Source organism: Heptranchias perlo, chromosome 6 (assembly GCF_035084215.1).
Source record: "Heptranchias perlo isolate sHepPer1 chromosome 6, sHepPer1.hap1, whole genome shotgun sequence".
Classification (NCBI taxonomy): domain Eukaryota; kingdom Metazoa; phylum Chordata; class Chondrichthyes; order Hexanchiformes; family Hexanchidae; genus Heptranchias; species Heptranchias perlo.
In genome coordinates, this window is record NC_090330.1 from 43,340,469 (window position 1) to 43,367,843 (window position 27,375).

Sequence of the window (27,375 nt, forward strand, 5' to 3'; positions counted from 1 at the left end):
GTGAAACCAGTGCTGTTAATAGAGTAACAGGAGAAGTTTAAGAATGAAAAGAGATGAAATGAGAAATCCACTGGAGCTTTAGAAAAGAATGCTTCAATATATCAGCGTCTAATGCTGACAGTTAAGTGGAGGAGTGCTCCAACAGCACTTTCTCTCCTTTGACTGAGAGAAACTAGAAAACGTCCTGACTGCGTAGTCAGTTTGTTGTTCAACCTCAATTTTAAAGAAAGTGGAAAATCTGGCTTCTAAATCTTTGCCTATAAGTATTGTAGACAAAGCTGAAGAATAACGCTACCATTGGAGAAATTTTCACTAACACTCAACTGCGTGTTGCTAAGGAGGAATGGCCGTCTAATCCAAAATAAGTGTGGGACTGTCAGTGTAACTTGTTGTTTCACCAGAAACTCCTATCACTGATTTCATTAATGTTCTGACGACTGGAATCGCAAGTGTGTTGTCAGTGGGAGCCACTTTTTAAAAATTCGTTCTTGGGATGTGGGCATCGCTGGCGAGGCCGGCATTTATTGCCCATCCCTAATTGCCCTTGAGAAGGTGGTGGTGAGCCGCCTTCTTGAACCGCTGCAGTCCGTGTGGTGACGGTTCTCCCACAGTGCTGTTAGGAAGAGAGTTCCAGGATTTTGACCCAGCGACGATGAAGGAACTTCCAGGCAGAACAACACTGAAGGAGCAAAAGCTGCCTAAGAAAGCTGGTAAGAACAGCAGCATGAACTTCAGGGCTGAAGGGACAATGAGAGAGCAGGAAAACCAATTTAGACTATTAATGAGGAAAACTCGCATTTAATTTTTAAATCATGGAAAACAAATTTTGAAACTCTTTAGAAAAACGTTTTTGAGAACAACCAACGGCCTAAAATAAGAACTTACTTGGTTAAGTTAATCTGATCACTAAATTTATAAAGACATCGGAGTTGATTTTCACTGCTTTCGCCTGGCGTTAACAGGGCAGTAAGGGCCCCATTAACACCAGCGATGCGGCCAGCTCCAGTTTGAAAGGGGTCTCCCTCCGGGTGTCCAAAGTGCTTGTCTGTTTCAGGTGATAGCCCCGTTTTAATATGGAAATTGGGGTTCTATGTCGTAAATAGGACCATATTTGGTCAGAACTGTTTGGAGCCTGCGCCCTGCAGACTCCGGTCAGTTCCACAGATGATGGAACCAAAGAAGCCCGCCAAAAGTAAGTGTCCAATTATATGTGTTGGCTCACGAGGAGCCAGACTGCTCATTCACATTGTGCGGCAGGATTTGTTGTTTGTAAGCCCTGCCACTCCAATGTAAAATTACTGAGAACAAAACCCCCCACACAAATCATTTACAGTGAAAATAACCAGAATTTATCTTCTGTTGTATTAAACATCTAGGACAAGTTAATACATATACACTTTGGACCTGAAAGGTTTTGGGGTCAAAAAGATGAGAGAAGAAATGCATCGTCCACCTGGGGGGGTCAGAATATGGGGTGGAACCCAGTTCTTCAAGGTTTCGGCCCCATTTAACGTAGTGGGAGCGAATGAGTTTTCCTTTCACCCCACCCCCCTGCCCATATCAAGAGTTCCCAGGCTAGTCCAGAAATTCCTCTCATTATGCCACCCAATTAGCCCAGTAGAACCCACAACAGCTGAGAGCTAGTGTAGGTTTGTACTGGGCTGTCCAAGGTCCGAAGATATCCCCAGAGAATGGTAATCAATTCAGAGGGAACTGACTGAAATGGTTGAAACTTGCTCCCTTTGGAGCAAAGAAAATAATTATCTGGTGACTGGCATCAGCCTGGAACGGTCATCAGGGTTCCCCAGGCTGGGTGCTGCTCTGACTTCGGCCAGCAGAACCGGGCAGGAGCCTCCAAAGTGCCTTTACAGGCACGAGGCTGTGTACTCCAACCATTTAAATGACTCCCAGCCTCGGATTTGAGACAGGACCTGTGCCCTTCTGTACCGATGCTTGGGAAACCCACTCCACTGCACCTCTGCCAGCACAGCCCTGGAATTCTGGGGCTTTCATTTTTTCTGAAAAACAACTTGAATCACTACATCGAAAACCTATTAGCAGCATGCTTTGTGTGACAAATGAAACTTTAAAGAATGATGAATCTTTATATTTTGTAACATATTCCAAATAGTTACAGCAGTTTAACTGACAGTGTTGTAATGTAATTGTAATATAATCAGCAGAGCTGATAGAAAGCTTTGACCAGGAATAAGGCGGGTCCAGAGGCACAGGGGCTAAAGCAGCAAGAGGAAAACATTTTAGAATGGAGTCTGGAAATTTATTGGCAAGAATGTGATGGGGGTATGGGGCAGGTAAGAATGTAAAAACTGGCTTGGCTGATTTCTAAGTGATGCCATGACAGGGATGGAGCACAGGACCAGGAAATCAATTGGGACTGGCAATAAATGTTCAAGGTGGGGCTGTGATACATGATGCAAATGCCATACAGCTGGAAGCTGCTTAATAATTTATACCACACACACTGCATTTATTCTGAGGATTTGCAGTCACTTATTTGTACATGTACTAAAGCTGTGACAGCACAATTAAGAGGGATTTTTAATAGAATTTATATAGTGAGCAGGAATCATCTATTTAATTATTTCGGGGGAAACAGTGCTGGCATGATTTATTTATTTTAGGATTACCACTTCAAAAAATGTAACTTTTCTATTTGATGATGAAGAGCACGAGCAGCTGGGTTTGGGGTGAGGGTGAGAAGGACTCCAAAGTCCAAGGGTTCCAGAAAAAAAGAGGAGAGTCCATAGTGGATGTGGGGCAGCTTGCGATGAGCAGCAGGAGCAGCTGGGGATAGGGTGGGAAGGCAGCATGGGCCCTGATGGCCAAAGAAAGAACAGAAGCAGTAATTTAGATCTGGGCCAGCAGTAAGTGGTAAGGAGTGGGCCTCAGGTTGAGGAAAGAGGACAAAAAGTAATTTATACAAATTTTAAAAATAGTTAAACATTAAAAAATTAAAAATAAAATACTTGCAACTTTATAGCTGGGTCAGGAGAAAGAGCTCTTCACACAGTAGATGGACCACTAGAGAAACTGTGGCAAAGCTGTACAATACTGAATGTGATGGGATAGACAAGTGTGACTTTTTTAACTTAGCATTAATATTGAAAGTCCTATCACAGCACCACCTACTGGCATAACAGGGAAATATAACAGAAAGAGTGGATTCTCTGTAAGAAGGGGGTTAAATTTGATAAGGCCCTAAACTGGGAACAGGGATTGCGGTGCGCGATTAACCCGCACCCAGTGTTACCGATGCAGGCAGCACACGAGATTCGTGCTGCGTCCTCATCACCATGATTCCCACGTGCAGCCAGCGCGCCGTTGAGTGGCTGAACGCACCAGCAGGAGGCCCGGGGTGGGGCATGTCCTGCACTAGGTAAAGACAGCCTGCACCTCTCAAAGCGGAGGTGCACTGTCAATGGAAGCAGTGCAGGATGACAGGCAGAATGGCTGGAGCGGCAAGAGAGCGTGCCCCGAGGTTCTCCGACTGGAGGCCTTAGTGGAGGGAGTGAAGAAACGGAGAGCCATCTTATACCCGCAGGGTGGCGGGACACTCTCCAGACACCAGCTGTGGAGGCTGTGGGAGGAAGTGGCCGTGGAGGTGAATGGCAAGAGTATAGCACCATGCATGTGGATACAGTGCAGGATAAAGTTCAATGATTTGACTCGAGTGGTCAGGCTGAGTCAATGCAAGTGGCACATCCTACCAACTGCAGCACTGCTCCACGCACGACACCACCACCCCCACCCCCCCCAACCCACCCACCAACAAACGCTGACCATCCGTACACAACACTGCACTTCGGATGCTGCATCTCGCCCTCACATAGTACCACACTTGCAATCCACACACCCACCACTCACCTCACAGGTAACACACACTGGCAGGTGTTTGACCGTGACAGGCACATCACCTAGACACATTGCAGGATACTCAGTGACACCCTTCCCTCAGTCTTGCAGGAGAAGGTGGCGCATAACAGCCGGCAGCAGGAGAGACCTGAGGGAGGACAGGCACACTTACATGCCCTCACCCCCCTGGAGGAGACTGTGCTGTGGATCATTGGCTGGGCTGTCGCTGCGGCCGTGGCCACTGGCGGCACTGGAGGTCCTGACGATGGGGGTCTCTGCATATCTAATCCTCCTCTTCTTTCCCACATCTCCCTCATCCCACAATCTTTTCTGTCACGCGTGCTCTAAATGGTGTCAGCACACACGTCTTACTCGCTCCTCTCCCCGCTCCACAACTCAACCTGTTTCCCTTTGTCATTGCAGATACCCAAGAACTGGGGCCAGCACCATCCGAAGTGGAGGAGGAGGAGGAAGAGAGGAGGAGGACACTGATAACGAAGCCGCACTATCACTCGATCTGACACTCGCATCCACCAGCTCAGAGACTGACACTGTGCGTACTTTAGAGGCTAGGATAGAGGAGGGATCTGCACATGGTGAGACACCGAGCACAAGTGCGTAGGAGCCAGGGCGGGGGGAATGGATACCACAGGTGCCAGCTCGCCGGAAGGCGAGATCACACACTAGTTCTGCTGCGGAGGAGTCAGATGATTGCTTCGATGAGCCAGGCTACAGAAGGCAGCTGATGGGCGTACACAGCCAAATGCTTGGTGCACTGGAAAACCTGCCAGAAAGCCTGCACACAATGTCAAGGGGCATGGAGGAGTCCACCTCGAACTTGGCACAGGGCTTTGCACAGAGCTTGGAGCCCATCCTTACCCACATGGAATGGGTGGTCACCTCCATCAACACAAATGTGGAACCCACCATGATGCAGCGTCTGATGACCAACGTCGCGGCTTCCATTGCAGCACAGACCAATGTCATCAAAGGTCTGCATGCTTCAGTTGAATCTCAGACTGCTGCAATTGTGGGTCTGGGGACCACTGTAGAACGGGGCTTCCAGGGCATCACAGCACTCCAGCAATCCCTTCTCCAGCTGATCACCAGGATTGCTGAGGCGCCGCCCTGTGTGAGCTGCATTGGCGCCATGGCAGTCGAATGTGCTGTCCTCTCTCCGGACGACAGTATTCCTGCTGCCACCTCTGCCACTCTGCTAGTGCCCTTGCTGTTGCCCATCAGCCAGCCAGGCCAAGCTGCTGCAGCCCATGCCGCGATGGTGCAGTCTGAAGCTGGGCCTTCCCGGCCTAGAGCTATTCGAGGTCGTCCTCCAAGGTCATCTGCATGCTCCTCCACTGAAGGCCAGCAATCTTTCATCACCCATGCTCCAGCCACTGGGGATGCACCTCATAGGAGCACTAGTAAAGGAAAAGGCACATGAACGACAGGCGCTGAGGGAATGCACAAGGCTGAATATTGTAATAGTGTTTGACACTTGAGTTGATGTGTTACATTATAAATTTGAATTCGAAGTCATAGTTGATGGTTTTTATTTATGCAATGAGCTGCGGGAGGAAGCAATGTGTAATCATAAGGAGGGCGATTTGATGGTCATGTGGGAGAGGAAAGGTGAGGAGTGTAGGACTGTTGGTGAATGGGGAGGTATCGTTGAGGTTAGTGATATCGCTCATGAATAAGGTGAGCACGCAGAGCCATGGCAGACAGGGCCTGTGCACCTTGTTGCCTCCTTGAGTCTTCCTCCAGTTCCTTCTCTGTCTCTTCCCCCTCAGCCTCTTCCTCCTCTTCCTCTGTCTCTGGGTCAGGGTCTTGCCAGATAGGCGGTGGGCAAGGGCTGTTCCCTCATAAGGGCGAGGTTGTGCATCATACAGCATACAATGAGGAGTCTTGACACCCACTCAGCGGAGTACTGCAGGGCTCCACCAGAACAGTCCAGGCAGCGGAAGCATCGCTTTAGGAGGCCTATGGTGTGCTCGATGGCGTTCCATGTGGCCGCATGGTTCTCGTTGTACGCCCGCTCTGCTTGTGTGCGTGCCTGCCTGATCGGAGTCATGAGCCACCTCATGAGGGGATAGCCCTTGTCACCCAGTAGCCAGCCTTTGACTTGCCGAGCTGGTGCAAAGATAGTTGGGCTGTTGGACTGCTGCATAATGAAGGCATCATGACTGCTGCCAGGGTAGTGGGCATTGACCTGCATGATGTGCTGTGTGTGGTCGCACACCAGCTGCACGTTGAGGGAGTGAAACTCCTTTCTGTTCATAAAGATGGCCGAGTTGAGATCTGGAGCGGGCATGGCAATATGTGTGCAGTCAATGGCACCCTGCACCATGGGGAAGTCAATGCGAGCAAACCTTCGTGCTTGCTTGTTCAGCTTCTCTCTGTCAAGCCGGAATGTGATGAACCTGTTGTGCAGCTCGTATAGTGCCTCCGTCACCTCCCTTATGCAGCAGTGCGAGATGTTGCACATATTGCCAGCAGAGGCCTGAAAGGATCCAGAGCCATTAAAGTTCAGCGCCACAGTTACCTTGACAGCCACAGACAATGATGTCCTTGCCCTGCTCTGAGGCTGCAGTTGTGGCTGCAGCAGTTGACAAATCTCCGTCACGACCTCTTTGGTGAACCGCAGCCATCTGATGCACTGATCTTCGTTCATGTTGAGGTAAGAAAATTAGTCCCTGAAGGCCCTCATGGGATATGGCCTCCTGCTCAGTGCCCTGCGCCTCTTCCTCCCTCTCCTCGCAGCTTAACCTGCTCTGTGTGGCCTCTCTGCGTGCTCCCTGTCGTGTTCTATGCACAGTGGGAGCCCTAGCAGGCCACCCATGATTGCCAGGAATCTTCAACAAACACGTACAATTGTACCAGCAGCCAGAAGCAATAATCCAGCCACTAACCTGCAAAACCAGCATGATCCCTTTAAATAGAGCTGGTGGGGGGGTCCTCCAGGCCGTCTAAGACATGTTCAGCTGTTCATGGTTAAGAAAGTTCGTTTGCCGGAGCGTTGAATGCTAAAATGATGTTTATCCCATGAAATGAGTGTTGCACACTGATCTAACACATTCTCCCTACTTCACATGATGCCTGTAAGGAGTCTTACAACACCAGGTTATAGTCCAATAGCTGTTGGACTATAACCTGGTGTTGTAAGACTCCTTACATTTGTCCACCCCAGTCCATCACCGGCATCTCCACATCACATGATGCCGGCATTTGTTATCTGCGCGTGCGCGAACGCCTTTACCAAATTGGCATCCGGCGCATGTCATGCTAGAAGCGTGCGTGCGCATTCCGGATATCATTTTGGGACCTTAGGAGGCCGCGTAGTGCCTGAAAAACGGGTGCTACACAGCCGAATTTCTAGCCTGAAATGTTTATATTGAGCTTTTATTGAAACAGCGACATGCTTATCGATTTTAATTAAAACTACGCACCCGAGGCATCACAACTTCTCTTTACTTCATAAATGCTGATTGGCCTTTTGTGTATTTCTAGAATATTCTGTTTTTATTACTGATTTTAATGTATTATTAATTGATCTCCCCTGGAATTGCACACAGTAATCTGGAGGATATGGTCACTCTCTTACCTATCTCTGATGTCTTAAGGTTTTGGATTCTCTTCTGCTTTTGTCTCTCTCATTTTCTCTGCTGCTCCACTCCCCTTAACTCTTCTTTTTGCCTCCCTCTCTTTGACTTCTGGTTCTCTCTCTGTCTTTTTTTCTTTTCTTTTTTCCTTCTGGGTGGGAGTATGGCATGGTGTGGTGGTTGCAGTCTGTATTTGGGATGGGAGTTGCAAGGAAAATGTGGTCCTCAACGACTCCCTTCCTGTCCCCTCCTCCAATCACTTATGCTCTCCCCACCCTCTCACTCCTATCACGTCCTCAACCTCCTCACCTTCCCACACCCTTCCTACCACTTCCTCACCCTCAACACAACCCCACCTCTTCCCCTTTGAACTACCTTCTCAGCCCCTGTATCCCTCCCTCTCCTTTGCTCTGCTGTCACTCACTTCACTTTTTACTCTCCATCCATTTCCCCCTACTGCCACTCGTGCCTCTCAAGTATGAGTGCTGGGAGGCCAGAGGCTCCCACACCCACCAATAGTTTCTCTCCTCTCTCCCCCTCCTAGCCTCACTCCCTTCCTGTTTCCCTCAGAGGCTTTGTTTGCTTTCAAAAATTAATCTTTTTTTAAAAAATGAAGTCAATTTTGAATGAAGAAAAATACTATCCATCTGCCATTCTCTATATTTGTATCATTTCCCCTCTGCCTCAGAGGTGTAAGTGATTAGCAATGACCTTTTCTAATTGCCAACAAAATACAAGTGAGATAATAATGGGTTGGCTTCAAAACATAAGGTTCTTTTTTGTAATATGGAGTAACATTAAATGAAGAAAGGCATATATTCCCTCTCTCTTTTACCCCACCTCTCTTATCCCTCTCTCTCTCTAACCCAAATCTCACTTTCTCATCGCCCTCTATCTCTGACCCCAGTCTTTCTTTTCCTCTTGCCAAAATTTAGCTTGGGCTGTAGGGGCCAGAAGGAGCAGGAATGTTCCTCCAAACTCCTCAAGAATTATGTGGGCTACTGCCGCCCTGGGCAACCCCCTCTGCCCCTTCCCCCTCCACACTCCCCCCTCCACGCCCACCCCCAGCCATGGTCCTACCTGCCTGTGGGCCGGATCGACTTCCGTATTGCTCAATATTGCACCAGCCAGGAGCTGGTGGCATGGTAATGAGGCTTCGCCCTCAAAATGGACCAGGCCTCCTGCCAGTAGGATCAGGCAGCCGGCCTGTACACTCCACCAGTTGATGCCCGATCATTATAATCTACTCCATTCAACATTACCACAATAAAACTTTTGAAATCTGTCCTCTTATTCAAAGAAAAACTACTGAGCTGAAAATACTAGAACCTAAAGAAAAATATTGCAGCAGTACAGCTGTCTGAATGGCACAGATGCATCCTGGAAAACTTGTTACACTGCACACATTCAGACTCTACAATCTAAATTCAGCACACAGCGTCACAGCTCTGGGCAAAATATCAAGTTCAAGCCCAAGCTTTTCGGAGAAGCTGGGGACTTTGAGTAAAAACTGTAATGAAAGCATTAAAAGTTATAAAAGACAATTAAATTGATAAATTTAATCATCTTATTGTCAAATATGTAAGTTGCTGATTTTTAAAAATTTGTTTATACTTTCGTTTTGGATCTTAGAAATTCCAATTACTGGGAAAAATTGTCAGATGAAGATTTTTCTGAAAACATTTTAAGCAATTAGTGTTAACCTGATGATCAGATTGCACAACCAAAGTGACGAGCGTACATAGGCAAAACCCATTATAAATGTGGATATAGGAATTTATAAAGGGAAAGGGTTGCCACAAAAAGTGTGCTAAAAACGTGACAACAGCAAGTCAAAGACCGGAAATGTATGTAGATATAAGAACACACAAAATATATATATTATATACAATACACACAGCACTGTGATATACATACATACATTTCAGCTGTTTAATACACAGCTGTGTGATTTTGGATACATATTGACTATTTAGCTCACAACACTGTGATGTACATTTATAAATATCAAGAATTTAACTCAAAGCATTGTGATAATATACATATGTACTGTTTAACACACAATAGTGTGATACATATGTGAAGCTGAATAGATTTCAGGGTATTCGGAACATCTGGCCTCATTACAGCTACCAGCTAAGCAAGCCGAGGCACACTGATTCTTCACGTGCTTTGGCCAGCTTCTGTCAGGATCTAACATGTCTGATCTAAGACAGTCCGAGAAATTTCAGACCATAGGAAATATGAAATGTGGCTAAAAGGTCTGCTGTAGAATGATTTCAAATGAGCTGTTTCAGTTTACATATTGCAGGGCTAAAGGAGTGGTATTCGTTAATTGCCACTGTTAATATATTTGCAGTATTATTGTAATACCAATACCAACCATCTGCAATTAAAAAATCTTAATTTTATTTTAATGCTACAAAAAGAAATACGTTTAATCCTCATTCATTTATACACTACACATGATGCATGAATTCTTACTGATCTACCCTCATTTCAGCCACCATTTTTAATTTGGTCAGGTTTTTCAGACTCGAGCTGTGCACTCCCTTATACCTGCAGATAGCTTCATTTCCCAAGCAGGACGTGGAAGAACAACAGATCTATTAGGCTCACAATCAAGTCAGTTGCTGATCTGGAGGGAAGTGGTACCAGCTAGGTGAGGGTTAGACTAGATTAATTGATGTTTTTAAATAAAGGAAGATAAGGATAAGTTGCTCCGTGTGCTATTTTTACTGCCTTGGTTCATGTATTCATGCCAAATTCCAGTGTACTGTTTATCAATGTTGTTAACCCATATAAAATTAACAGGCTAACAACTTTATTAAAATAGTGCAGACTGGAATATGGTACAAATCCATTAGCCAGTTCGTTAAACATATCTTTGATGAATTTCAACAACCGCCCCCCACCCCCCCATTATTTAAAATAAGTTAAAATATTTAACAAACACACAGTTCCTTTAAAAAAAAACACATGGCTTTTGAACCGAGGGTGCCACAATTACAGATTTTTCTGATCAAGTGCCCCCTCAGTTTGAGTGTTAAATAGTGGACAGAATGATTGTGTCTTGTTTTTCATACATTCCTTATTCTGAATAAATTATCTAAGTATTTCACAAACAGCACGGGTAGTACAGCTGATAAAATGATCAGATTTATGTGAAATGTGCATCAAAAACAGCAGAAAATTGCACCAACATAATACTTACAGATTCTCAGGGCAATGCATTTGTAACTGTAATGCTGCTAGCCTGTTGCTGCATAACTGATAGTGTTTTAAAAAATATAATAATTACAACCTCTTGGTATTTTTCAGTTTGCTTGCCAAAATTTTCTCGTGCAAATTGGCTGCCTCGTTTCCTACATTACAACAGTGACTATACTTCAAAAGTACTTCATTGGGACGTCCTGAGGTCCTGAAAGGCGCTATATAAATGCAAGTCTTTCTTTCTTTAAAATTAAACCAGGCTTTTTAAAAAAAAACTTCAGCCTCTTTTAACTGCACAGGCGCTGACTTTTTCACAATGATTTTAACAAAGAGTTTAACTGTAACTTTATTAAGACCTGAAGTTAAATACCCGAAGCATGCAGTATACTCACATAGTTTTTCTTTAAATCTGTGTTTGTGTGGTCAACACCTAGAAAAGAAAAGGGGAGAATAAACAACACAATCACAGAGCCATGATGTTTATACGAAAGCAAACAATTGTGCGGCCTCTCATGATTCTGTACCGCAGGTAGAGGACAGGCAGTGGAGAGCTAGAAAAGAAAATGAAAATGGAAAAGGAAAAGAGGACGCCGTAGGATGTGGATGAGATTCCGAAAGCTGGAAGAATGAACGACCTGATTGTGATCCTCAAGTCCCACCATCAGCCATGCAAAACAGGACATACCTTTCTGGCTTGCTGCTTCTGCTGCTAAAACAAAGCACTGCCGTTCTCAGCAGGAGGCCGAATCCAAATGAAATTTTATTTAGACTGCAATGCCCTGAGATTGGGTTTCATAAAAGCTGCTTGGGGAGATGGGATACTGTAGATGCAGTGGGTACATGCTTTGCATATGAAAATACAGCAGCTGATTGTACATCTGGGAACTGTATGATACTAAAAGAAATAGCATTGTCTTGGACATTATACGGAATCATTAGCAGATTTCTGAAAACAAGCAATATTATTAACAAAAAATACAATCAATACTGTGCTCTGTTAACCTGAACAATGTATGTCTTTGATTTCTCTGGTGGCATCTATCCACTGTATAAAAGAAGTAACCAGTATTAAAATGTGACAGTTCTTTCTATTTCTGTAATACTACTGTATTCCTATAATCAGTGCAGGAAATAGAAATATTGCATATCTTTGGCATATTATTCTAATTCCTTTATGATATTTACAATGACTATTTTACAAAATCATTACATTGTATTGTCTGTATGTTGTAGCTATGAGAAAGGAAATTTAAGCCTGCAGTGCGACACAATTGAATTTTCCCCTGAAGTGCAGATCATTACTAAAGAAACATACTTGTCCAAAATTGCATTCCAAATGAGATCTGTTCTTTATTTATTTTTATGTTTTGTTGTTTTCATTCCTCCTTTTTAAATATTTTTTAAAATCCCTATTCAGTTCCACTTCCCACATTGAGCAACATTTCCCAAACAAGAGGGAAGAAGACAGCCAACCTGCTCCAAGGCATCTGCCAACATTGCTTTTGGCCATTAAGGATTGACTTACTCCCTCATTTTCCCACCTCCTTCGGGAAGGAAAGACTTTGAGTAGCAATTGTCCAATAACCTGAGGTTACAGACTAACTTCGTGGAGAATTAAAAGTGATGGTGCAGATTCCACTACTCTATGGTATTATACAATAGATGTCAGCCTTAGTTCGGTGGTTGTTATCTTGCCTCTGAATCAGAAGGTATTGGGTTTGAGCTCCATTCCAGGACTTGAGCACATAATCTAGGCTGACACCTCAGTGCAGTACTGAGGGAGTGCTGCACTGTCAGAGGTGCCGTCTTTCAGACGAGATGTTAAATTGAGGCCCTGTCTGCCCTCTCAGGTGGATGTAAAAGATCCCACTGCACTATTTGAAGAAGAACAGGGGAATTCTTTTCATATCCTAGCCAACATTTATCCCTCAACCAATATCACTGAAAAAGATTATCTGATCATTGCTGTTTGAGTGACCTTGCTGTGTGTAAATTGGCTGTCTCATTTCCCTACATTACAACAGTGACTACACTTCAAAAGCACATCACTGGCTGTGCTTTGGGACCTCCTGATGGCATAAAAGATGCAAAATAAATGGAAGTTCTTCCTTCTTACCAACATGCAGCATGGTTCTGCCATGAACTTTAGTTGCAAAGTGGTGCTTTACACTGGGTTTGTGCTGCAGAATCCTTTATACAGGCCTTTATCACATCCAGACTCCACTGCTCCCATGCTTTCTTTGCTGGCCTCCTATCCTCCACTCTCCATAAACTCAAACTTGTCCCACATGAAGTCCCACTCACCCATCTCCACTAACCTATATTTACTCCCCAACCCTCAATGCATTAAATTCAAAATCTTTGCCCTAGTCTATAAATCCCCCCTCAGCCCTGTTCCACCCTAGCTCTGTGATCTCCTCCAGCCCTAAATCCTCTCCTGAAGGTACCATTTTTCTGACTCCAGCTTTCTGTGCACCCACCTGCCTTCCTTTAACCCACCATTGTTGACAAAGTCTTCAACCATCTTGGTCCTACTCTTTGTAACTCCCCGCACTCCACCCCACCACCTTAACCCCTCCATATCTACACCTCTCCACCTTTAAAAATCTCTTCAAAACTGATCCCTTTGGCCTAGGCTTCAGTCATCCTTTACTGACTTGGCATCTATTTTCATTCTGACTATTTGGGAAGCGCTTTTGAATTTATTTTTACATTAAAGGCACTATATAAATGCAAGTTATTGATGTTATGCTGCATTTCCCTGTTTTTCACCATGACTTCCTGTCAATCACATAGGTAGGAGCCAGGGGTGGTGAGTTAAGGTCAGCACTTTTCAGTATACAAACTGGTTTGGATCCCCAGTATTAAAAATAAAATAATCACAAAACAGATCTAGACAGGTTGGTTTCTTTAGTGATGACCTTTTAGTCTGAAAAAGATCAATCACAGGGCACTCTGCAGCTGGAACCCATTCCCCAGCCTGACACTGTCAGGATAATGGTACAGCAGCTAATCCTGGTTCAATATGGTGTTCAAAACTACAGAGGAGTTAATGCCATTGACAGTACATTTTGTTCATATGTAGACAGACTAGTAATGAGGAAGGATTGGCCATTTATTCTGCTGAATTGCAACAGTGTTTAAAAATACCTGAATGCAATGAATGAAAACTCTGGAGTTTTTACATTTTCTTATTTCCACCTTCAGTATTAAAACACAGAAAATGGCCCCAAATTTCCTCAAGGATTCCCACCATAACTCCAGTGGGAGTCCGGCAGAACCTGCAGGAAAAAGGTAGGGAGCCATTTACACCAGTCGGCCTTGTGAGGGGAGGATCCTCTGCCTGCCTCTAACAAAGCCAATAAAGCCAAAAGGGTGGGGTCTTCTTACACCGAGATTTCTCGCTTCCCTGGCTCTGAAGGGAGTCAGCCTAATACTAGAAGCTGGCACACCAGGAGAGCTGAGATGTACTGGCCTCCAGATGGGTCCCAGGAGGAGGGGAGGTGGGGGGGGCGGGGAGAAGAGGTCCAGGCAAAGGGAGCATCCCAACACCCACCCCACCCCCCCGAAAGAGAGGTCACTGCTTTTTTAAAAAAGAATTTCTAGATTGGCCTCACAGATGGGGCTGAGTGGGTGATGGCGGGGGTCTGGGTGATGTGGTCCAGGCACCTCCCATCTTCCATGGCGGGCAGCCTTTCTAGTTGCATGGGGCAAGTGGGCTCCAGAGATGTGCACGCCCACTGACTCCATGCAAATGAGTTGCCCTCCCATTGACCCTGTGAACTCCAGCAGACTACATAATGGGGATCGCAGCCTGCAGATTTCCGGGACAATCTCTGTTTTTTTTCCCCTAAAATGGGATATAAACTATCTTTATTTTTGAAAGCCACAGGGCAAACTCAAAACACAAATATGTTACGGTTCTGCAATGCAATGGGATTTTGTCTTTTTTGTATTTTTTTCAGTGCTCTAAGCTTCGTAAAAAACTAGTTCAAATATGTTCACCAAGCAATATAATATGTTTTCAGGCGAAAAAATATTTCTCCCATTATTTTAATGTGGTGACTTTTCCCACATGAATAACATAGCACCAGTCTACCCTCCATTATCATTTCCTATTCCTGTTAGCATAAAAAAAACTACACAATTTTTTGCATCACTGCATTCCGTTTTCGGGAGGAAAAGATTCAGGAATTCTATTATTTCAGAAATGCCCATATTTAAAAGAGTTTTGAATATTTTATAAATGCTAAAGGATTAGAATAAATTGATACTGCGGGAACTCTATAGAATTTTCAATAAAGCAAGCAAAGTATGTAAATTATTGTAATGCTGTCAACAGCGTGTTCTTGTAATTGTTCCCTATTCCACATTAAAAGCCTCAATAATGTTTATAAAATGTTGTGGAATCCCGGTAGGTTTCCTATTTAACAAGCCATGTATGACAAATCACACTGTAATGTACTATGTTCTTAATCTTTAATTAGAATGTGAAAATCTGCTGCTGAACGCAGTTAACTTTGACACATTAAATCTTCTGGTTAAACTGTCTTACAGGAAGTGCACGGATGAAACACTGTAACAATCTACTGCCTCCCTCCATTCACCCTGACAGTCTGGGAAGGATGATAACATCTTGTAATACCTGCTCTGCACTAATTAATCGCTGTGGTATTTAGGACCATTCAAGTAGACAAATATGACAGAGACAGGGACAATTAGGAACCTTGTTCAAGCTACATTAACTTTTCTAGTTATTACAACAGAGCAACTAAAGTTTGCTTGTAAAAGCTACAGAGGGATTGTTATACATTAGTCATGCAATTTTTAAAAATGTGGTGTTATGTTTACTGTAGTTCAGGATAAAAATAACTACAGTATCCCCAGTTCACTAATGGGGGTGGGACATGTAAGTTTAACCCTTTCAATGACAAAAAACTACACTGAGATTTGATTCAACCACATTTCAGGTAGCAGTAACCCAGATTTCTCATTTTGCATTAATTCACTTAAATAAATGTTACAGATGTGGAATTTTGTGGTTCAATAATAAAGTTAATGTAATGGAGAAATATATTCTTACTAATTAACAGTCAAGAGCAACACTGAGAAACAGCATCACACAAAAAAATCTATCCATCTTGGGCTACCAAGAAGACATGCCTGGCGATGGAAGACTGGAACACAGCCTGTCATTCATGTGCCAGCTTCTAGTATTAGGCTGAGTCCCTTCAGAGCCAGGGAAGCGAGAAATCTCGGCGTAAGAAGACCCCACCCTGTGACTCAGTAATCCAATACCTGAGCCAGGTAGGTCTGCAGCACTCCAAGGCATTGTTATAGAATGACTGATCAACCTGACTCATTGATAGGAGCTAGAGAGGTAGACCTGTTACTTGGGCTGGGATAAGAACGCAAAAAATAGGAGCAGGAGTAGGCCATACAGCCTCTCGAGCCTGCTCCGCCATTCAATAAGATCATGGCTGATCTTCGACCTCAACTCCACTTTCCCGCTTGATCCCCATATCCCTTGATTCCCCTAGAGACCAAAAATCTATTGATCCCAGCCTTGAATATACTCAACGACTCAGCATCCACAGCCCTTTGGGGTAGAGAATTCCAAAGAATCAAAACGTTCTGAGTGAAGAAATTCCTCCTCATCTCAGTCTTAAATGGGTAACCCCTTATCCTGAGACTATGCCTAAGATTCTTCTTACCCAGCTCCAGATAACTATGCAAAACCTAATGGATAGGGTGGTCCTAGTTGGAAAGCTCAATGCTGGTTAAATGACACGGTTTTAGCTGGTTAAACTAGCTAAATAGCTAGCACAATCCCTTTGCACACTCGAGGGTTCCTGAGCATCGGCGCTTGCCAATCTGAATTGAAGAACTCTGTGGTGTGCCCCTAGAGGGACCGAGAGCTCCCTCCATACTGGAAACTATACTTATGTGGATTTCTCAGTAGTTCAGTTTGGAGTCTCTTAAGCATGGTGTTGGGTGTCCAGACATCTGATTGAGAAAACAAAAATCACAAACCATAATTTTACATGGTCTGCAGGAAAGGGTTAATATAACAATTTAGAATTTTATTTTATCTGAATCTAACCAAGCTCTTACAAAAATCATTTGTAAAGTCATGAAAGGAGAGATTTTCTGTTTTGCGGTAAATGGCAAACGCTGGGAGCAAATTTGGAGAAATTGGGAAACAGGTCATGATATTTCATCAGTTAAATCTCCCCTTAATATTCCAAACATACTGCCTCTAGTTATTGGATGGATTTTAACAGTGTCAGGTGACTGCCATGTTTCCACAGCTCACTGTTAATGTGGAGTGGGGAATGCTCCATGTACATTGTTCCAGTACAAATATCAACATTCTACATATATACTGAAACAACATACATGGAGCTCTGTTTGCCGTACCCTGACTGCCACTGACATTTCCAATTACTCAAAAGAGGCGACAGTTAGCTGTTCTCAATCCTTAAAAATTGAAAGTTCTTTTTAAAAAAAACCTAACTGTAGACTAACTGCAGCCAGTGCAAGCTGTTAGCAGCAAAGGGTATTCCAAGTAGAACTAAACACCACTACAATGTCAGATCAACAGTTATCTTGAAGATAGTGGTGGAGTTTTTTTATGTTGTTTCAATACAAACCTGTCATATAACTACAGTACCAGACTTGCAATGCAACATTAATTAAATAGAAAGCCTACATTATTGTTGAGCATTGCATAGTTTGCATCTAGTTAATCTATTTTTATATAATATGTCCGCAGTCAATTTTCATGAATCTACGTTTAAAAAAAATTGGATAAAATCTTTTGTGGGTAAATACGTGTTTTCTTGGGTTAAAAATAAAACAAGACACCTGCAATCAGAAAACTTTGCAAAATAGCAAACTATTTTGGAAGGAACAAATAAAATACTTTAACAACAACAACTTGCATTTATATAGCACCATTAAACTAGGAAAATGTCCCAGGATGCTTCACAGAGGAGTGAGGACAACAGCCCCTGAGGCAAAGAAGGAGCCAAATGAGGGGTAACCAAAAGCATGGTCAAAGAGGTGGGTTTTCAGGGGGTCTTAAAGGAAGATGGGGAGGTGGAGTTGTTAAGGGAATTCCAGAGACTGGGACATGGCGGCTGAAGGCACTGCCGCCAGTGGTGGGGTGAAAGGAGGGGTGAATGCACAAAAGGCCAGAGTCAGAGGAATGGACATTTCAGGGGGGAGAGGTTACAAGGCTAGAAGAGGTTTCATAGACAGGGAGGGGTGAGGCCCTAGGGGGATTTAAATAGAAGAAGAATTTTAAATTCAAAGCTTTGTGGGACTGATGAACAATACAGCAAGGATGGGGGCGATGGATGAGTGGGACTTGGGCCGAGATAGGATATGAGCAGCAGAGTTTTGGATGAGCTGAAATTTATGGAGGTAGAGAATGGAAGTTGTCTAGGAAAGCTTTGGAATAATCAGTCTGGAGGTGACGAAGGCACGGACGAGGATTTCAGCAGCAAATGGGGTGAAGTTAGGGCAGAGACGGGCAATGTGACCGAGGTGCAAGCAGGCAGTCTTTATCATGGAGAGGATATTCGGTCAGAAATTCAGCTCAGAGTTGAACAAAATGCTGAGGTTGCACTCAGTCTGGTTCAGCCTATGACAATGGCTGGGGAGGCAGATGGTGTCCTTGGCAATGATATAGCGTTTGTGGAGAGGGCCGAGGATAATGGTTTAAATCTTCCCAATATTGAGATGGAGGAAATTAACGCTCACCAAGAGGCAGTATATAGATGAGGAAGAGGTGGGGACAAATGTTTGGGGGCCCTGGAGATTACAATGTTGAGATTGGAACAGAAGGCCATTGTTGCAGCTGCTGTGGCTATTAATGGATATATGAGTGGAACTAGGTGAGGGCAGTCCCATTGAGTTGGACAATAGAGGAGGAGCATTGGAAGGGGATAGTGTGGTTGACCACATCAAACGCTGCAGAGGGGTCAAGGAGGAAAAGGTCTCAGTCACAGAGAATGTCATTTGCGAATTCGTTAGGGCTGTTTTGGTGCTTTGGGAGGAACAGAACTATCAATTGGAGGGATTCAAACAGGGAATTACTAGAAAGACGGGCATGGATCGAGGAGACAACAATAAATTCAAGAACCTTGGCAAGAAAAGGAAGGTTGTAGATGGGATGGAAGGAAGGTACAAGGATAGGTTATTTGAGGACGGCGATGATGACGGCAGTAATGAAAAGGAGGGCTACAGTGCCTGAAGGGATCGCATCATTTACAATGTCAGTTAGTATGGAGTCACAAACAGATAGTCAGAAGTTTAGTGGCAATGGAATTGAGAGAGCAGAAAGTCAATCTCATGGACAAGTTGAACTTGGAGAGCAGAGAAGGGGAAAATGTTATAAAGACAGGCGCTTCATGAATTGGACCCTGATGGTTGCAAGGAGCAGAAAATGTAATGGGTGTAAATAGGAAATACAGAGATTTCACATAGTTCTAATGTATATCCTAACAACCCTGGTTTTGCAAGTAACTCTGCACTTAAACTTCTACATAAATGAGGCCGAATTCAAGGCAGTGACTTTCAGGGCGTGAGTTCCACAGACAGGAGAAGTGAAGTGTGAAGCCTCATCACTGGTATACAGCAGAGTTTTTAGATTGATGCAGAATATTAAGGTGCAGTCGCAGTCGCTTTTATCTTTCTGAAATTAGCTAAACATTAAAGGAAGGCGATCTTCCTGAAAAAGTCTTTGGGGAACCATTTTTTTTCATTTCAGGAGGGAGAAGTGCCATGTCTCATCTTTATAGAAACATAGAAAATAGGAGCAGGAGTAGGCCATTCAGCCCTTCGAGCCTGCTCTGCCATTCAATATGATCATGGCTGATCCTCTATCTCAGTAACATATTCCCGCTCTCTCCCCATACCCCTTGATGCCTTCTGTGTCTAGAAATCTATCTACCTCTTTCTTAAATATATTCAGTGACTTGGCCTCTCTGTTTCCTGTCTGTTAACTAATTTTCAATCCATGCCAGTATATTACCCCCAATCCCATGTGGTTTAATTTTGCACACTAACCTCTTATGTGGGACTTTATCAAAGGCCTTCTGAAAATCCAAATACATCACATCCACTGGTTCTCCCTTATCTATTCTACCAGTTACATCCTCAAAAAACTCCAGTAGGTTTGTTAGACATGATTTTCCTTTCATAAATCCACGTTGACTTTGTCTAATTCCGTTGATATTTTCTAAGTGTCCTGTTATCACATCCTTTATAACAGACTAGCAATTTCCCTGCTACTGATGTTAGGCTAACCAGTCTGCAGTTCCCTGTTTTCCTCTCTCTCCTTTTTTAAATAGTGTGGTTATATTTGCCACCCTCCAATCTGCAGGAACTGTTCCATAATCTATGGAATTTTGGTGAATGACAACTAATGCATCCACTATTTCCATGGCTACCTCTTTTAGTACTCTGGGATGCAGATTATCAGGCCCTGGGGATTTATCGGCTTTCAGTCCCATTAATTTCTCCAGCACTATTTTTTTTACTAATAGTAATTTCCTTTAATTCCTCCTTCTCACTGGACCCTTGGTTCCCTAGCATTTCTGGGAAGTTATTTGTGTCCTCTTCCATGAAGACAGAACCAAAGTATTTGTTTAATTGCCCTGCCATTTCCTTGTTCCCCATTATAAATTCTCCCGTTTCTGACTGTAAAAGACTACATTTGTCTTCACTAATCTTTTTCTTTTTACATACTTGTAGAAGCTTTTCAGTCTGCTTTTATGTTCCTTGCAAGTTTACTCTCATACTCTATTTTTCCCCTCTTAATCAATCTCTTGGTCCTTTTTTGCTGAATTCTAAACTATTCCCAATCCTCAGGCTTGCTACTTTTTCTGGCAACTTTGTATGACGCCTCTTTGGATCTAATACTAAATGTAATTTCTTTCATTAGCCATGGTTGGGCCGCTTTTCCTTTTGTGTTTTTGCACCAGAAAGGAATGTATAACTATTGCAATTCATGCATTTGTTCCTTAAATATTAGCCATTGCCTATATACTGTCATGCCTTTTAATGAAGCTCCCCAATCTATCATAGCCAACTCACTCCTCATAGCTTCGCAGTTTACTTTGTTTAGATTTAGGACCCTACTTTTGGATTGGACTACTCCACTTTCCATCTTAATGAAGAATTCTATCATGTTATGGTCACTCTTCCCTAAAGGACCCCGCACAACAAGATTATTAATTAACCCCTTCTCATTGCATAATACCCAATTCCCTAGTTGACTCCTCAACATATTGGTCTAAAAAATCATCTCGCACACTTATCACGATGACATCATTCACAGGGATCATAATGACGTGCTTCAATGTTATGTGCATGTAAACAAGCACATAACGTGTGTACTTTCTTGCTGGCAATGGCCCTTTAAAATGTGGTGCAATGTTGGATGATAATGATATATTGGCACACTAATATGTGGCACTATGCAGGTTTCTACCCTCATTTCACTGAGTTCCTTGATCTCATGCTGCACTAGTGAAGTGTTTCTTCACAAGAGTGGAGGGAAAACAAGAGGGGAAGAATCACTGGATGACTCTTGTGTGCCTCCCAGTGACCATTCAAGAGTGGTACAGGTAGGGTTCTGGGAGGCAGGCTGCCTGTCTTCTTGACTGCAGGAGGTGCATATTCAATGAGAGCAGAAAAGGGAGGGGAAAAAGGGTGAAAAATTAGATGGTGACACCCTAAATATATATGTCCCAATTTGTTATTTTCGTGCAATTTAATCCCTAACAGTATCAAGCCTCATTAAGACCATCCTAGAAGCTTCAGCAGTAGAACATTTAGCTCCAACTCACAGGAGCTCAGTTCAAACCCTAGCTGCTCTTGACAGTTCAACTGGGAGTCCATTTACAAGCAAGCTTTGGTAATTGTCAGCTGGACTGCAAGATAGAAGGCTTTGTGGTAGTGGATTACACCATCTGAGAGTTGGGAGAAGAAAAGGAGAGATTTTTCTGTGCAAAATACCTCGCCTGTCAGCTGATAGCAAGTGGTTTTGTAACAGCTACGAGGAAGTGTGAAAATCAACTGTTGTGCTGTACCTCACCATGGAGGGAGTGCATCATAGCAAGGAAAGTGTTCAATGTGAGACATTAAAGGAGAGAAGTAGAAAAACTAGTTCATCTTGTCCTGTAATGCACACCAGACCTGACCTTGAGTAGGTCCATTTAGCTTGTTCAGCCCCATTGGAGTACATGATTGGATTGCCTCAAGCAGGAATTTTATTTGTCCAATACATGTATTTTGATATAACATTTTGTTGAGTTTCCATCTTTTCTTAAAGGAAAAAAAAATTAAATACAACAAAATGTTTTTCTTATTGGCCTCTGTGTCCGATGTAACTTGCTGATAATTAGTTTAACCCAAAGGTCCTGAAGTTGAGTTAGTGAAGGAATAGGTGTTATTTGTGCAGAGAAACTGTTTAGGATACATAGGGACATACAAGTTGGAAGAGACCATCTGGTCAGTCTCAAAATTCAAAAAATATCATGCACTATCATGCACTCATACTCCTGATTGCTTTCTCTGCCAAATATCTATCTAGTTCCCTCTTGAATTTACAGACAATATCCACCCCCACTGCCTCTCACGTTGCTCCATACATTTAAAACCTTCTGCGTAAAGCAGTTAAACCTAAACTGTGCATTTATCTTCCTTTTACTGAGCTGGAGTCTGCACCCCCTTGTCCTAGAGTTTCTGACTGAAATATATTTTGGTGCATGCACAATGACAATAGAAAATGCATTTTTAGGATGTGATGTTATTAACAAGTCAAATCCAAATATTTTAATTTACCAACCCTTTTTAACTCAACTATCTAGAAATCAATGAGATACTAATGGGTTTGCTTGTGAGGGTGAAGCCCTGCACCATGGAGGGCCAGGTCGTAGGTTCTGGACTTGCAATCAGTCAGATGCTGAATTCCACATCTCAGCCAGATCTCCGCATAGCGTTCCAGCTACTTCCTCACAGTTACCTCCTAGTAACTAGATTAGTAGAACCAGAGGCATGCATATAGGATGCCTGCCCAATTTCATGATGTCAGATTTGAGTGGTAGAGGAGGAAGCCCAGGAAAGGAAAAGGAAAAGGGGAGAAAATACTGAAACAAAAAGGCATGGATTACTCCACTCTGCAATGTTTTGTGATGATGGACAGATATTAAGTTTGGAATTGTGAAAATGTGTGATTTTAGAAGCATTTTTCAATGCTCACGATTCACATGAAAAATATAGGTTTCCTGAAAACTGCTACATTTTAAAATTCTCATGTGAATTGTAAGCATTAAAAATCATTTTAAAATTACAGGCCATATGAATGCTGGCAATGTCAGGATTAATCAACTCAAAATTCTGCAACGATCTGCTCAAGGGCTCAAGTGCAGTAATGTTTATTTCTGACATGGATTTTTTTGTATAAAATATATGACACATGAGAAAAATAATCCAATCGATTATGTTTGTGAGGTACTTCAGCAGTGGACAGGGCTCATATTTATTTTTATTGATAGGTTCCTGCCCCCAGTGAAAGACTGAAAACAACAGTGAACGGAGAAGATCCAGCTAAGGTCAAAGTGCATCTTTACTACTCTGTCAGCAACGTCCATTACTTATAAACAATTGGAATTTGCACAACCTGTTCCAAAATAAACCCTCTTACAATGAAACTCCCTGTATAAATGTCAAGTTCCCGAAGTCCTAATGCAGTTCGTCATTCAGTTGGTTATGCTGAAGCCAAACTTCTCTTTTAATGAGAGGCTGACATATAACAACAACAACTTGCATTTATATAGTGCCTTTAATCTAGTAAAACATCCCAAGGCGCTTCATGGGAGTGTTATCAAACAAAATTTGTACTGAACCACATAAGAAGGTATTAGAACAGGTGACCAAAAGCTTGGTCAAAGAGGTAGGTTTTAAGGAGTATCTTAAAGGGGAAGGGAGGTAGAAAGGCAGAGAGGTTTAGGGAGGGAATTCCAGAGCTTAGGGCATGGGTAGCTGAAGGCGCAGCCACCAATGTTGGAGTGATTAAAATTGGGGATGCGCAAGAGGCAAGAATTGGAGGAGCACGGAGATTTTGGAGGGTTATAGGGTTGGAGGAGGTTACAGAGATAAGGAGGGGCGAGGCCAGGGAGGGATTTGAAAACAAGGATGAGAATTTAAAAATCGAGACTTTGCCGGACCGGGAGACAACGTAGGTCAGCGAGCACAGGGATGAGGGGTGAATGGGACTTGGTGCGAGTTAGATTTTGGGCAGCAGAGTTTTGGATAAGCTCATTATAAAAAGATTCAATTAAAAAAAAATGTGTAATCTGTAATGATTAGTTTCTTAAATTGACATATATTAAAAACAGGGTGAAACAAGGTGGTGGGTGAGTTTGGACTTCAATGGAACTGAATTCCAGGTGGGGTGCATAATTGACAGCTCATGTGATACCGCCCACTCTCTGCTATGACTCAAGATGAATTTGAACCCCACTGTTTAGTCACCACTCGGACATTGGGTTCAAACTCAGCTCAAGCTGAAAAACTACACAGCAAATTTGTTCAGTGAGAATCAGCCCAACTCCCAGAGGACGTGGCATAGAAGTGCCCCATAACCAGGGTGCAAAAAGAAGAAAATAATTCCACTCTTCAACACCAGTGTTTTTTGCCTTGATAAGTGGGAAAAAAAATTATAAATTGATTTTAAAAAGAAAAGGAAGGATAAAAAGAATGAGGAAAATGAGTAAAACTGACATTACTTTAAATAAGGAAAATTCAGACTTTTCAGGGTGGGACTTTTGCCCACACATTTGGCTTCCTGGTGACCTTGTTCAAAATCTGAGCGATGGGGTCATTTAATAAGAAAAGCATGACAATTCTCAAAGGCAAATTATCCCATATTAAAATGGAACTCTTCAGATACTTTACCAATAGACATTAGCAACATAATACTGCCAGAAAACAGAAAGGATATACAGAGCAGAAATCATTCACCCCTTCTTTTGAAAATATCCCATTATTAGGAAGGACTCAGTACAATGTACTGTTTACATGTTGCTCAACTAACTGAGTTTGCAGTAATGCTGATATCTCATTTCTTCCTGCATCTACCACATGGTGCATGTTATTAGTTAAATAATGTACGCCTCATTATATAAGCTTGTGTCGCATTTATTACTGACTAATGATGAAATAATTTCTCTCCCCACCAATGATAGCCAAAGTGTGAGTTGCTATTCAATAGCAAACTTTACACTGCCAAATAAATATTAATTCAACCATGCTGTTGTGTAATAAACTTTAATAGCATGTTAATGATTAATGTTAATGGTGGAATCCATAGCCTGCTAATCATACACAAAGGAATGTCATCAAGGCACACAGTTAGTAAACTATTGTACAAAGAAGACACTGTGTCATTCTATTCTCATTAAATTACAACATACATGGGTCACTAATATGGCACCAGATTTGCATATGTGCTGTAGAAGAGGAGCTCTTCAATAATCTTTTCCATTGGGTGATCACATATTAGTACTTCACTAAGTAGAGTGTATTATGTTAGCTACATTTGGTTTCTGCTTCTCTTTCTACCACTTTTTTTTTGTGATTTTGTTTTCTCTACCTCTCTTTGGGTTAGAATTTATGTCTTGGGCGGTCAGGCAAAATGGGTGGTGTCCTATCGGCCGCCAGTTATACACCTGGCCCAATAACCTGTTCCGTTGACTTCAATGGAGCTGAATATCTGATGGGGCGTATAACAGCAGCCCATTTTGCGCAAGTGCCCAAGGCGAATTTCTACGCCTTTAAGTCTAACAGGGCCATGTATTACTGCCCTGGCTGAAGGGGCATAGAGGTCGCCTGTGTGAAATGCTCCCACACCTCTGCCAATGCTGCACTGTAACTAACTCTTGGGAGATGGGGGTCAGAACAGTCTGCACTAACTCAACGATTTTCATTCCCTCCTTGGGCAAACGTATCTGGTCTCTACTTATGATGAGACCGCGAGGATGAGGAGCTGATTATGCAGGCCACTGGCGAATGCTCATGTCTTACTGCACCATGGCACAATCTGTTTGTACCCCTCTGCCCCAGTCTGCTATACATAGCTTTATAATATAAAATATGTCATGATTTCAAACACCTGGATTCATGTGAAAAGGCTGTAAGATGGTCCAGGATTTTTCTCATCGTCTTATGTTCCTTTCAGCAGAATGCTGACCCACAGATTGGTGATTTGGTTGCAAAGGCCAGACTGCTCGGTTTATGCAGTTCCTGATTTTCCAGCCGTTAATGGCTCTAAAATCAGGTACACTGACCTCTGCACCCAACTCTCTGATCTGTTGTTGAGTGAGCCTCCATGATGGCAATGGAGTCTTGCCATTTTGGAGTTGTAAGGGTAGGTTTTCTGATTGCTCACTCCCGGCAAAGAGTGATACCCGCCCTAGTAGCACATATTGGGAAATGAAGCATGAGCTGGCCACAATTTTTCTGATATTAAAATTAATGAACGGAAAATTGTGGATTATATGCGCTACTTTCCTGATGTGTGCTCCCGAAGGGACAGGTTCTGCATCAGGAGCATGCAATTGGAAAATCTAACCTATAACGTCATCTTTCCAGTGCCTTCAAGATGGAATTATCAGCAGAGAAAGATTGCTGCATTGCCTCTAATGTTTGGGATTAAAATAGAGCACTTAATTTGGATACCGCGAGAGCTGCTTTTCTATTGCACTTAGTGGGGTGATAGAGTCACTGGCTTCTGATGCACAGACTTTGCATAGGTGGCGCAATCCCCAAGTAAACTTGCCACATTTGCTAAGGCCAGCCAGCAGGACGACTTATCGAAATGTTTTAACCAGGTATACTCCAGCAGCTCAAGTACTGCATTAAGCACATTATAAATGCAGCTTAATTAGCATTGGTATTGCCATTTCTATTTAGAACTGGTACAATGGGAGTAACAGCGGGTAAAGTAAATTACATAGAATTTACAGCACAGGAACAGGCTATTCAGCCCAACTGGTCCTTGCTGGTGTTTATGGTCCAGACAAGCCTCCTCCCACCCCTCTTCCATCTCACCCTATCAGTAGAACCTTCTATTCCTTTCTCCCTCATGTATTTATCTAGCTTCCCCTTAAATGCAACTATGCTAGTCGCCTCAACCACTCTATGTGGTAGCGAGTTCCACATTCTAACCACTCTCTGGGTAAAGAAAATTCTCCTAAATTTCCTATTGGATTTATTAGTGACTATCTTATATTTATGGCCCGTAGTTTTGGTCTCCCCCACAAGTGGAAACATCTTCTCTACATCTACCCTAACAAACCATTTCACAATCTTAAAGACTTCTATCAGGCCATCCCTCAGCCGTTACCTGTTCAATTTACAATTCAGTTCACATTCCTAGGTTAAAAAAAAAGCAAAATCAAATAGAATTAAAGTCATAAGGAAAACCTGTGAGTGCTGAAAATCTGAATTCAGAACAGGAAATGCTGGAGATGCGCAGCAGGTCACTTGGCATTAGCTCTGATGAAGGTTCCCACTGAACCTATCGTAGTCCATCAGATGCTGACTGACTTGTCATACATTTCCAACATGTTTCATTATTATTTCAATTTGAATATTCTTGCCTGACATCAATGTG

At 42.9% G+C, this 27,375-nt stretch overlaps 1 protein-coding gene across 1 annotated transcript in view; it reads right to left on the bottom strand.

Annotated features, from left to right (window-relative positions):
* LOC137322945 (PC3-like endoprotease variant B) overlaps positions 1-27,375 on the bottom strand; it is a 544,890-nt gene that overhangs the window by 218,913 nt on the left and 298,602 nt on the right. The window contains exon 7 of the mRNA XM_067986203.1: positions 11,078-11,115. Coding sequence (XP_067842304.1) covers positions 11,078-11,115 — 38 coding nt within the window. The remainder of the gene's footprint in view (positions 1-11,077; positions 11,116-27,375) is intronic.